Source organism: Marmota marmota, unplaced genomic scaffold (genome assembly GCF_001458135.2).
Source record: "Marmota marmota marmota unplaced genomic scaffold, marMar, whole genome shotgun sequence".
NCBI classification, from domain to species: domain Eukaryota; kingdom Metazoa; phylum Chordata; class Mammalia; order Rodentia; family Sciuridae; genus Marmota; species Marmota marmota.
In genome coordinates, this window is record NW_025999900.1 from 65,869,559 (window position 1) to 65,882,603 (window position 13,045).

Genomic DNA, 13,045 nt, shown 5'->3' on the forward strand with positions numbered 1-13,045 from the left:
GGATTCAAAGTAAAGAAGTAGTGGATCAAAGAAGATAGATTTTCAAAAACTTGCCAGACTCTGCACACATACCATCTGGAGAGAGGGCACCATAAGCTCATACTCCCAGAGCCTGTGGGGTGTCTGCACGGTGGCATTTTTCCGGCACTGTGATAAGTCGGAGGCTTTGGTCATTTGCTAAGTGAAAGACGGTATTTTGTGTTTTAGTTTTTGGTAACAGGTTGAGTATGGTCTTCAGACCTATTCACTGCAAGATTTCTCTAAATTGATCCCATCATTTGGTATATTTAGTTTGAAAAGTAGAAGTATTAAATGTTAACTGAAGAGATCAATTTTTTAAAGTGACTTACGGGTACAGTAAACTAATCATGTTTCTTGAGGACATTCTCCCTGTTTTAGAAACAAAAGGCCAGGAAGAAGCCAAAGTTATAATGGAATGATGTGGGCTGTAATTTTCAGTTACCTGGAGACCCTGGCACAGGAGACCCTGAGGTTCTGGCCTTCCGTGAAAGCAGTCCTCGCGATGTTGTAGGAGAATGTGCTTGGTTTTTCCCAGTTTGGCTTTTGAGTGGCAGTTAACGTTTTATATATCCTGCTCTGCTTTCATCAAAATACAATATTTCACCTCATTCAGAGCAGTTTCTTTTCAATACAGTTGAAAGTTTTGCCATAACAATGCATGTTTTTACTGCTTAAAAATGAATTATGCATATATTTACAGAGGGCTTAGCCTCTTGCCTCTTAGTTGAAGAAACTAAGAATGGGGTGTGAGAAATTTACCAGACTGCTGACTTGCTCTGGTCAGCCTAGAAAGGGCCAAACAGGAAGACTCTGCTCTGATGAGTACTTTCTTTCATCGTGTCTTTGACATGGTGCCTTCTTTTGGTTACCCACAGTCCCTATGCTTGGTGAGGCAGGTCCCAGATCAGAGCAAATATTTGACCATCTGTGTTGGTCAGAGCTGAAGAGGAGCTGGATGATAACCAGATGCCCCTAGCCCTCCAGGCATCACAGAGTCATGGCAGTCCTTGGTCAGCATCTAGGCAGCAGAGGTACAGCCGGTACTGTGCTTGTAAGTAATTGAGAGCTAGCTGCCTATGTGACAGGCCAATCCCTCATCCAGCCCAGACTCATGCTGCAAGTGCTGTCCTCTCCATGCCCCTTGAGCTACAAATGCCCCATTGAGTCACTCAGGTGTCAGCCTCAGACCTCTCTGGGTGAAACCCCAGGGTTTTGGTCTCTAACTTCCAGCTGCATTCACACATTTCACATAAGTATTGAGCTTCGGCCTTCCATGCCGCTCCCAGGCTTCCTCCCCAGTACCTGAAATTCAGCTTATCAACACATACACACTTCCTTGGACATTTCTCTCTCTGTCCATTCCCTCCAGCTGGAGATCTGGCTCCCTGTTGATGCTCCACCCTCCCCAGAGTCTGTACCCTGCTGCTTCTGCTCCCAGTGTCCCCTGAACTGCCTTGGCTCAAGCCTGCCTTATCTTCTTTTTTCAGTTGTGATGAAATATGCATAGCATATTATTTATCAGTTTAACCATTCATAGTTGTATCTCTCAGGGGCATCAGATACATTTACTGTGCTATAGATCTGCAACCAAGACTTTTTCATCAGACCCCATAGAAACTGCCCCCATGACACAGGATGTTCCCCTTCCTCCCGACCCCCTGGAAGCCTGCACTCTACTTTCTATCTCTAGAGCTTGACAACTCCAGAGACCTCATGTAAGTGGAGTCTTATCTGTCCTTCTACCTTAATTGACTTAGCACAACCTTCTCCAGACCCTCTTGCTGGGGTTTAACTCTCCTCAGTTCCTAGGAGGGCTCGTCCTTCCTGGTGGTGAGTAGGAAGAGCTTCACAGAGCGTGGTATCCTGGGTGAGGAAGAGGAAACTGGGCTACCTCCTCCCCTCCAGTGTTTAGATGGAATCAAAGCAGAAAAGCTGTGGCTGTGAATTAAAAGGACTGTCCTGGTACAACATGAAGAAACCGTAAGAGCAGTGGCTCAGCCTGTCCTGTACCTACACCCCCTGCTTGCGGGCGTGGGCTGCCTTCCATGTTGCCCTAGCCTGCTGCCCTGGGGAGCACCTGAGGAATAAAATGGCCATACTCTCTCTGTTGAGTTCTCTGGGATTGGGAAAATGCTGGGGCCTTTGCAAACCTTTGGTTGAACACTGTCCGTGTGGCAGCATGTACTAAAGGTTCAGTTCCTTTCTAAGACTGTGGCATTCCATGTTGCAGACTTACTACATTTTGTTCATCCATCAATCCCTTGATGGATGCTTGGGCTCAGGACACTCCGACATGCTACTCCACTCTCCATGTTAGCTGCTGTCAGTGCTGTCACCAAGGGCAGGGGCCGTAGTACCTGTGTCTGTGGTATCCATGACCACATCTGCCAAGAATCCAGGGAACAGTGCAGCCACACTGCCTGTCCTCTCCCTATCCTTGCAGTTTTCACAGAGACTGCTGTGGCATCACCTCTCAGGGCGGCTAAACCTAGCCTGAACTCACCACTTCCTTCACATCACTCCACCTCAGGCTTCTTCTTGGAAAACGAGGTTTATCGCTCCATTGACCTACTGTAGGTTTGGCAAGGGTATGGGCCAATTAAAAAAAAAAATTGGTATGATAGTCTTTGACATAAACGGACTTCATCTACTGCATGGGGGCTTCCTGTGCTGTCAGAACAAGGAGCGCTGAGAGCTCTTACCTTCCTGCAAGGCTTCCAGCCCAGTGCAGGGAGTGGTGAGCAGTGATCGAGCCCAGGCTTCACCCAGGAGCCAGGGTGAGGTCTTCGCAGCTCCTCCACCTAGCTGTGCTGAGCTTCCCTGTGGGTGAGCTCAGCCGTGGCTTTCTAATTACTCACAGGACTTAGATCAACAGGGCAGCCAGTGCCTGTCCCTTTGTCCTTGCTGTTGGCAAGCAGAAGTTCCCTGGCAGCCTTTGAGCACAGCTGAATGTTAGGTACCTTTGATCTGTCTAAGGAAAAGGTCTATTTTAAACTGCAAGTGAAGCCAAATTTTTTAGGTTAGATTTCTTACCCAACAATCTATGCTTGTGTGGTTTCCAGTTTTTTGGTTTTGGGGTTTTGTTTAAAAAATAGTGCTGGCCAGCCCAATGCCTCTGCATTATGGCTATAGTGTCACAGATCTCTAGGCTCAAAAAAAATCTGTTAATTACTGTAAAACTTATCTACTAAGATGTGAGCGTATGTAATTTGCCTACAAATGGGCTTAGGGAGATAAAAAGAAAACCTTTGGCTGAATTTAGAAATGAAAATATGAAAATTTTATTCAGAAATACTACCTAGAAATAAAATCAGTGGGATGTATTTACAGACAGTTTGTTTTTAAACAGAGAAGAAAACAGTGGTGGAGGGATGAGAAAATAAAAGGTAATTCCTTTTCAGAGCTAAGCTGTCATATTGTGCAGATTTTCCACATTCGGCATTTGCTGGAGGGTGCATTGAGAGCCCAGGTCTTCTTGCCAGTTTCCTAGTGGAAGGTGCACCGTGCTGAGCCAGCCACCAGCCTTGCCTTTTGAGCTCTTCCTGGTGTAGTTGCAGCCAGGAGGGTTATGGAAGCATCGTGGGAGGCCAGCCTAACAGGCGGATGGGGCTGGTCAAGGTGACGATTAGAGGTGTCCACTCCTGGCACCAGAGTGGAACAGGGTCTGTTTCAGGGGCGTGGAAAGTAACTGTTCAGGAGATGATTCAGTACACTGACAGGAACCCCCTGGTGCCAGAGACTTGTCCAGCGTCTAAGCCAAGAGAGAAAACCTGTGGCTGGAACTCTTGCTGAACCTAGCAGGAAATAAAAGGAAGATTGCCCAAAGGGATTACCCTAAGTGGAGGTGCCTTGCGTGGCTCAGTGATATCTGTGCACTGCAACCAGGGGTCTTTCCAAAATGCTGTTGATGGGCAATGAGGTTTTTAGAGTGAGGTAATGCACACTGCTTCCTGCATTTGGCCTGTGCTGGCTGGGGCTGCATTTAGTGGCATCCCGCCTGGGTCCTATACTCTCTGCTCCTACCCAGCAAGGGAGTCTACTCCCTGTATGATGTGAGCCCTCTTAACAACATGAGGAATCAGGTATATCCCTTTTCAGGTGAAGACAGAACCAGCGGGGTTCTTCAGGGCAGTCTCTTTCCCCATGCTGATCTTTTCCCTCTGTCCAGTCCCTCCCAGGAAGGTGTCAAAACATGTCCTAGAGTGAGTGACATGGCTGTATTATGAGCCCCTCTGGGTTGCATTTGCCAGTACTTGTTTCATCAGGGCAGAGAGCTTCACTCCAGAGACCACTTGAACCTTGACCACTTAGATGAACCCAGACTCCATGCAAAGGTGACAAACTCATGGTGAGAAACTCAGGCAGTTCATAATTGAGTCTTTGAGACAAAGAGTCATCATCCTTATCTGTTATTTAAATTTTTTATGCCTGATTTCAACAAAGTTTTATGGGTTTTTTTTGCACCCATGATCTCATTTATCATCATAATAAAATCTTTGTATCAGACTTCTTGGGTTCCTATCACCATCCTTTCCCTGTTCTTAGCCTGACATTTAAGGGGAAACTGCATTAAGGATTCTTTCTGCTATAACTTAATATATGTCTCCTTTTAAAAATTGTTACTTTTATATCTCATTAAAATAATAATGTAGTTTTCTACAGTGTTAATAAACACAGGGAGTTTCTAAAAGAAAAGGCATCTATAACTCTACCATTCAGTGATGACCATTGTTAATATTTTGAGATTATTTTCTGATCATACTATTTATGAAAAATCATTCTCTGACTTTTTCACTTATATTTCAGTTTTATAAATGTGTAAGTATTTTTTAAATATTTTTTTAGTTGTAGTTAGATATACAATATCTTTATTTATTTTTTGTGGTGCTACCCAATGTCTCACTCATGCGAGGCAAGTGCTTTACCACTGAGCTATAGCCCCAGCCCCTGTATAAGTATTTTTTGATGGATGCATAAAATTTTACAGAGTATGTGGGGTAATCCTTTTGACCTTAAGGTAGTTTCCATTATTTTGGAACCATGAGTAGAATGTAATACTCTGAAAAAGAATAAAATATTTAAGCCAGGCATGGTGGTGCATGCTTGTAATTCCAGTGATTTGGGAGGCTGAGACAGGAGGATTGCAACTTCCAGGCCACCCTGGGCAATTTAGCAAGAGCCTGTCCCAAAATAAAATAAAAAGGAGTAGGGGGTGAGCTCAGTAGAGTGCTCCTGGGTTCAGTGTACCAAGTAAATAAATAAATGAAATACTTATCAAGGAATTGAAAGGCTTATTCTCTCCAAATTACAAATGCTCCTGAAAGAAATTAATGAAACCCATAAATGGAACGGCATCTTGTGTTCATAGACTGGAATACCTAATGTTGTTAAGATGTCAGTATTTCCCAAAGTGATCTGGAGAGTCAGTTGTAATACCTGTAAGAATCCCAGTGTTGGGCTGGGGCTGGGGCTCAGTGGTAGAGCGCTGGCCTAACATGTGTGAGGCACTGGGTTTGATCCTTAATACTATATAAAAGCGGAGAGAGAGAGAGAGAGGAAGATAGGAAGATGTTGTGTCCATCTACAACTAAAATAAAATTAAGAATCCCAATGTAGTTTTTTCCAGAAGTAGAAAAAGTTGGCGGACTCACCATTCCTCATTTAAAAACTTAAAACAAAGCTACAGTAATCAAGACTAGTGTGGTATTGCCACCAAAACAGACATATAGATGAATGGTATAGAACAGAGCTTGTGCATATGTGGTAAGACTATTCAGTGAGGAAAAGACAGACTCTTAACAGATGACTCTAGAAACCTGGATATCCACATGAAAAAGTCTGGTGTTAGTTAGACCCTTACCTAACACCGTATACAAAAATGAACTCAGAATGAATCAAATCCTGGATGTTAAGAGCTAAAACTATTAAACTTCATGACATTAGATTTGGCTGTAGTTTCCTGAGTATGACACCAGAAGTGGTACACAACAGAAGTAAAAACAGGTAAACTGGACTGCATCTGATTAAAACAGCACTGAAGGACACAGTCAGCAAGGCGAAAGGCAGCCTACAGAATGAGGAGGTTTCTGTAAGTGCTGTATCTGAGAAGCGATTAATGTCCAGACAAACAACTCCTACTACTCAACAGCAACCAAAAAGTCTTGGTTTTAATAATGTGTAATAAACTTAAGCAACATTTCTCCAGAGAAATACACAAATGGTCAGCTTGCCTGTGCAGAGGAGCTCAGCATGACTTGTAGTTCGGGACTGCAGCTCAGTGCGCACCCCGAGGAGAGGGTACTGTGCAAAGGCGTGAGTGCTCTGAGGATGTGCAGGGGCCCGGATGTATTCCTGGGTATGCACTGGTGTGGGGTGTGCAGTGGACAGCCACTGGGATAACAGCATGACAATTCTTCAGAAATAAAAAAAAAGGGTATACCATGTGACCCAACAGTCCCTCCTAGCTGTGTCCCCAAAAGAATTGAAACAAGGACATGAATGTAATTAATGCCACTGAACTGTACTCCTAAAAAGCAGTTTGGATGGTAAATTTTATATCATGTGCTTTATTTTAGCATAATTTCAAAAATAGGTATTTTTTTTAAAAATACTATATTTTTTAAATATACATTTTTTACAAATGTGGTACTCATTCATGGTTATTACATTTCTAGAATGAATTCCAAGAAGTAAAACAAAAGTTTACTACTTAAACAAAAAAAATCTTGAAACATATTTCCAAATATTTTCTGAAATCATTATCTGAAGTTGCAGTCAGGTACAAATGTTGTATACCCGTAATCCCAGCAACTCAGGATAAACTACCATTAAATGCCATTAATCTGCCATTTTAGGAAAAAATTGACATTAGCATATTTATAGTATTTATGTTTCCAAATCAGAAATATGCCTTGTTTGTTCAAGTCATTATTTCTTATCTATATTTTGTTTTATCAATAATTTCTTGATCTCAGTCTTTAAAGAACTACTTTATATGCATAAGGTTTTTAAAGAGTATGGAGGGGAATCACTAATAAAGTTGAGATCCTTTGATCTTAGATCATTAGGAAAAATACATGAAAAAGTGTCTTCCTTTTCTGTCCACCTTGTGCTTCTCGCTGATGCTCCTGGGGTCTCTGGGACAGGCGCATCTCCCCAGACTATCTCATATGAGTGTTGAATCTGGCTGGAGGTCTCGTCCTGTTGAAAGTGCAGACCGCAGCAAGCACGGGCTTCTGATCCTTCCCAAGCCCCTGAGCACCCTGTTCCCCATGAGTTCCCTGGTGTGGCTCCTGGGGAGGGGAGGTGGCACTGAGTGGAAGTGAGTGCAGCAGTACCTCAGCACTGAGGGCTGGTGGTGGTCCTCTTCTCGAAGCCCTGGGCAGGGGAGAGGTCCTTGGAGACAAGTGGACAGACAGAATCTGAGTTCAGGTCACCTGACTCGAGGCTTGGTCTTTTTGTTTAACCGTGTCTGCTGCTCAGGTAGCATTGTTGCCAGGGCAGGCGTGAGGCCAGCAGTGTGCACTCATAGGGAGACAGCCTTGGGGTGGTGTCTGCTCTTGGGGCTCAGGCCCACTGGAAGCTGTTGGACCTGCCATGGAGTCCTGCAGTTCTCAGCCCTGGGGAGAAGGGGTGGATAGGATTCTGGTCACTGCTTTTCTGACCATCACACAGCTGTTGGCACGGTTGCATCTACCCTCTTACTGCAGGGAAGACCAGGAAAGTACCTCCAAATGGGTGCAGTGGTGCACTCATCTGCTGAGGTGTGTGGCATCCAGGCCCACAGGTGTCATGGCCACCCAGCAGCAGCACATGTTTCTTTTGCTGCAAATTGTGTTTTGGAGTTACGGGGCTTTTTGGTTCTTATTCACAGGTGGAGCAAATGGGTGAGGTGGGGATTGTGTGGGAAATGGTACAAAGGAAAACTTTCTTGTTTGTACAAAGAAGTGAGGAGATAGCTTCTGCTCTGCTGAAGAGGTTTTTCTAGGTTTATTCATTTTCATTTGGCACTGGTGTCAGCTCTTCTCTCTGTAGGAGTCATCTCCCTGCCACCTCCAAGCACTCCAGGTCAGAGTGACCTTTCTTCTTGGAGCAACTTTTTCATTAACTTTGTCTGAAGACAGGAAACTAGGATCTGAATGTTGCTTTTAATAATCTCCCATCAAAAGTTAGTGAAATATCAATTTTTAATCTAAACAAAATATCTAAAACCTAAATAAAAGAATCTGATATGTTGACATCTTTAAGCTCCAGAAGAAAGCACCACAGGGGCTGGGATTGTGGCTCAGCAGTAGAGCGTTCGCCTCGCACGTGTGAGGCCCTGGGTTTGATCCTCAGCACCACATAAAAATAAATGAATAAAGGTATTGTGTCCACCTACAACTACAAAGTAAATATTAAAAAAAAAGAAAGAAAGCACACATTTTATGTCTGTTTTAGCTCCCACAACCATGTGGAATAAGGACTTTAATTTGTAGCACTTTCTAGCTATTGAATACAAAGCAGCCTTCATTTTTCATATAGTTTTTCAATCTATGTTTTTCAGAGGGTGGGGAAACAACTAGGTCTCAGGGAAAACCAGTGTTTGGGGATTATAAATTCATAACTTGCCCACTTGGTGGTAGCGGAAGTTGAACAAGAGTCTGGACTAATGAATTGGAATTATGTAATATTTAAATAGCCATTGGCTTTAAATCACCGGCTGGCTGTCATGATACATAGGATGTACATGTGAAAGTACAACTAGAAAGGAGAAGATGGACGGGGGACATAAAGTGCCGCTGAATTTGGGGTATCAGGGAAATGCCAAAATGTAAAGTTCCCACAGAACACCTCCTATGCACACACCTTTTTTTCTCTCTCTCTCAGAATCATTTGTTTACAGTCTGGCTGGGGATTGTGGCCTCCAGTCTGTCCCCGGAGAGGTGGGTTTTCTGCCTGAAAGTTACTGAGAAATGAAGACTGCAGAAAGCACGAAAATGCCCAGGCTCTCAGTGCACACTGACAGCCAAGCAGAACGCTCTTTCCATTTGCAGGTTTTTTTTTTTTTTTCAGTGTCATTTTAAGTTGCAGCTTCCAGCCAATCAGCGAGCTCCGTGCCTGCTGACATCACTAGCCAGCCAGTTCCCTCCAGCTGCAGAGAGCTTCAGTTTGTCTTTTTTTTAAACTAAAATGGAGGCTGGTTTCTTGCCCTAGGAGTACACTGCCTTCCCCGCAGGAGTCTAGATGTTGACATGTAATAAGGCGGGCAGCGGGATGGTGGTGGATGCGGCCAGCTCCAATGGGCCTTTCCAGCCCGTGGCCCTTCTCCACATTCGAGGTGAGTTATTGTGTGTTCCACTGACCGGAACCTTCCGTGGGTAGTTAATAAATGGCTATTGTGCTTCAGATAGGAAAAGCAGGAAGTCCCTTCAGCAGAATTCACTCCACTTTGCTGCAGGCTTCACGGGAGCAGATGGGGTGTGTCACTGCCGTTTGGCATTTTACAAACTACTTACAGAATCTGCCGCTCGAGAGAGGCCTTGCATGCATAGTTCAAAGCTGGTTTTTCTGCTTTCAGCTCGCTCTCCCATCCCCCTTTCGAAGCTGTGCTGATGTCAAAGGATGTGAAGTCACTGCCCGGGGAAGGTATTGGGTGGGGGTAGGAAGGAGAGGCGGGCCTGGCCAAGCCGGGCCAAGTTGCTGTCGGTACGCAGAGTTTCTGTTACATTGGTGTTGCTTAATACTGCAAAGGCTTTGCCGGGGACATATCTAAAAATTAAAGATAAATTGCAATCTGAAAATATGCAGAATTGATCAGAAAAGAGCTTCCTTTAGAAGGACTATCATTCTTGCCATAGAGCCTTTTTAAAAGAAATGTGCTCATGCTTTGAAATCTGAAATCTGTTGGGGGTTGTAATTTTTAAGATGTTAGCATTTTTATGGAGTATTACAAACTATTCAGCATGCATATAGGCTGTGTGTTGCCATTTGGTGTTTAAATTTAAGATGGCAACAAGTTTCTAGGGTGTGCAGACATCATTATTTTAATAATCGCAGTTTGCCTTTTTACAGTTGGTACATATTTGGGGTTCAGAGTTAGCTTAAAAATGCAGTTCCTGTTACTCGTGTTGAATTGTTACCAGGGTAGTACATACTTAGTTGGCATTTTAAGATATTTGTTATGTAAATTTTGCTCGTAACTGGGTGAAAGAGAAAATGGTGTTAAGCCTCACCAGATCACTTTTTAAATATAAGATCACAGCTTTTCCCTCATACAAAACAGTTTTCACTATCAAAATCTCCTTAAGGACCTGTGTGAAGGAAGGGTGGGTGCAGGATCTCTAGGTGACTAACAATCCCTGTGACTAAAATGCTGGGCAGGATTTTTCAGGTCCTAGGGTGTACCCAGGAAGATAGAAGCACGTGAACACCCAGCCTGCTAGAATGAAATGCATGTTGCTTTTCTCCCCAAACCCTCTTTGACAGAGCTGGTGGAAATCAGCTTTCACTATAACCAAATATTTTAGAGTCAGCTATGAATTTATTGTTTGGCTGTGCAGCCAGCCAAGAAACAGGATGACTACAGTTAGCATTAGGTGTTCTAGCTGCAGAACCCAAGTGGTCAAGAGCAAAATGTAAATTGTTTGGATTTCAGTTTGACCTTAAATACTGAATAGTTAGCAGTTAAAAAGAAAAAAATTTTGATTGCATATAAAATTAAGATTTTTCGTTTGTGGGTCTTCTGATTTTTATTAGATACCTAATGTACTTGTTACCTTTTGAATTATGAATTTATCTTGAAATAGAATCATTTGATTTTATTTGTTAAACCACCACTGCTGCTATTGTTAATTCCAAGACCTTGTTTGCTGTTAATTCCAAGATCTCATTTGCCCAGTTTGGATTTTTCCCTGTGGCTGTTCACTGTGTAATTGCAGCAGGGAAACCAGTGAAGTGTATGAACTTGAAAAAGACTTGACTTTTTTACAGAGCAACCTTTAGACTAACTACTAATTCAAACAGTGAGGGTATTTCTAATTTTAAAACTCAAAGAATGCTTGATTATTTACTCCTAAGAACTTCTTTTTTTTTAATTTATTTTTTAGTTTTAGTTGAACACAATACCTTTATTTTATTTATTTACTTTTATGTGGTGCTGAGGATCTAACCCAGGGCCTTACATATGCTAGGCGAGCGCTGTACTGATGAGCCACAACCCCAGCCCCCCTAAGAACTTCTTAGAGCAAGCTTGTTAATACGAGGTTTCAAAAATGTGTTTTATTTATTGAGCTCTTAGACTCTTAGTTGAACCTTTGATTAGCAGCTGCTGTGTGCCAAAAGTGACTAGGATATAGCCCCTGCCCCAGAGGAGCTTATGGTTCTGTGGGAGAGACCCAGCCATGGGGAAAGGGCACAGGAGGAACTCCCCCTGGGCAGGGTGCTCTGGAGGGAGCAGGGAGCTGGGAAGAAGGCGGCACAGGAGAGGGTTTGTTGCTGAGTTATCTGTTTGCTCATCCATCCCATTTAGGGAGGAGGCGGGTAGCTCACTCAGAATGGAAAATAACTTACCCAAGGTCTCATGGCTGGCCCTTACATGGTGGGCCCCAAATCAAAACCCTGATGGCTTTTTTGTTTGGAATCTTTTTTTTTTTTTTTTTAAACTTACTTTAAGTAGAAATTCGAGCTGTTTGTAGAACATCTGCAGGGTTACAGAGGTGTATTTACCCACTGCCATATCACCTGTTCAGTTCAGCAGCCTCTTTTCACAGGATGGTTTTGCACCCGGGTTCACTTCTTATTCATTTTACCAATACTGTATGTGTGTCAATATCTATCGTGTGTGCTGGGCAGGGTCCTAACTTGGAATACAAGCAAGCACAATGGCCCAGCTTTCACAGAGTTTACAGTTCACTGGGGATGGAAGGCCGTTAACAAGTAAGTAAAAATGACCACCTGATGACTTGTAGTTCTTGTTGGTTTACAGTTATTGTATACCAAATAGTCTGAAGCTTGTGTTCATTGTAGTGAATAAGCATATCCTAGGAGTTCGAGTGTGAAAGGGATATATTTTAACTCAGTGCAGACCTTTCTAAGGAGAGAGAGTGACCCAGAACTTGATGACTGTAAATTTAGTTTGATGACTTAGATCCTATACTTCCAGCACTGCCCAAGAAAACTGCCTGCAGTGGTGGGAATGTTCTCTGTGCTCTCTTTTGCCTTAGCCACTGGCCACATGTGACTGTTGAGCCAAGAAGCTGGATTTTTAACTTAATTTTAGTTATCTTAAATTTAAAATGTGTCTAGTGGTTACTGTATTGAACCGCACAGTTCTAGACTGGAATTGGCAAACATTTTCGGAAAAGGGCCAGATTGTAGATATTTTTGGCTGTGTGAGCAAACGCAGCCATAGACAGTAAAGGAATAGGCATGTCTGTGGTCCAATAAAGTTTTATTTACAGAAACAGGAGGCAGGCTGGATTCGGCCCCTGGGCCTCAGGCAACTAACCCTGTTCTAGGCTAATCCTTGATTTTTGGTTGCCTGTGAAGACCAGTAAAGCCTGTTTCCTGGAGGTTCCCAGTACTGCCTCTCCTGCCCTTGATGGCCAGGCCAGGTGGAGGTGGGCTGGGATTTGGTGGCCATTTCCTCCTCCCACCCATTCAAGAGCTAGGTTTAAGGCAGTGAGAGCCAGGCCAGAACAAGGTTAGTGGCCAGGGAAACCATGAGAAGCCCGGCATCTCTTCCAGCTGGCCTCTGTCCGGGCCTCCAGGGACTGCTCTCACCTGTCCTAGTCCGTGGGGGAGGCTTTGCAAGCCCTGTGGAACCTGGAGAGCAAATCATTCTTTTTGAGGAAGATACTTCTGGAAGTGGACGTCTACTCAGGGGAACCTGTGGTTTCTCACAAGTACATGCTGAGTTGCCAGCCCAGTGGTCTTCACCTTTCTCAGAAAGACACACAGGAAGCACGTGAAGAAGCCAAACCCTGGTTTTCATTTCCTGCCACACTGAATCTCATGACTTACTCAGCGTTAACAATAATGATAC

The 13,045-nt window shown here is 43.7% G+C and overlaps 1 protein-coding gene across 10 annotated transcripts in view; it reads left to right on the forward strand.

Moving 5' to 3' along the window:
- Ppp2r5c (protein phosphatase 2 regulatory subunit B'gamma) overlaps positions 1-13,045 on the forward strand; it is a 139,645-nt gene that overhangs the window by 32,292 nt on the left and 94,308 nt on the right. For 3 of the 10 annotated variants that reach the window (XR_007346023.1, XM_048799345.1, XM_048799344.1), the window contains exon 1: positions 9,130-9,340. The exons of 4 other annotated variants lie outside the window; for them this stretch is intronic. Coding sequence is in view for 5 of the 6 variants with exons in the window: in XM_048799345.1 (XP_048655302.1) it covers positions 9,247-9,340 (94 nt within the window). In the remaining variant the exon portion in view is untranslated. Of the gene's footprint in view, positions 1-9,128; positions 9,341-13,045 lie in introns of those variants that run through there. 3 more of the 10 variants (XM_048799349.1, XM_048799347.1, XM_048799346.1) reach the window with 3 other exon arrangements.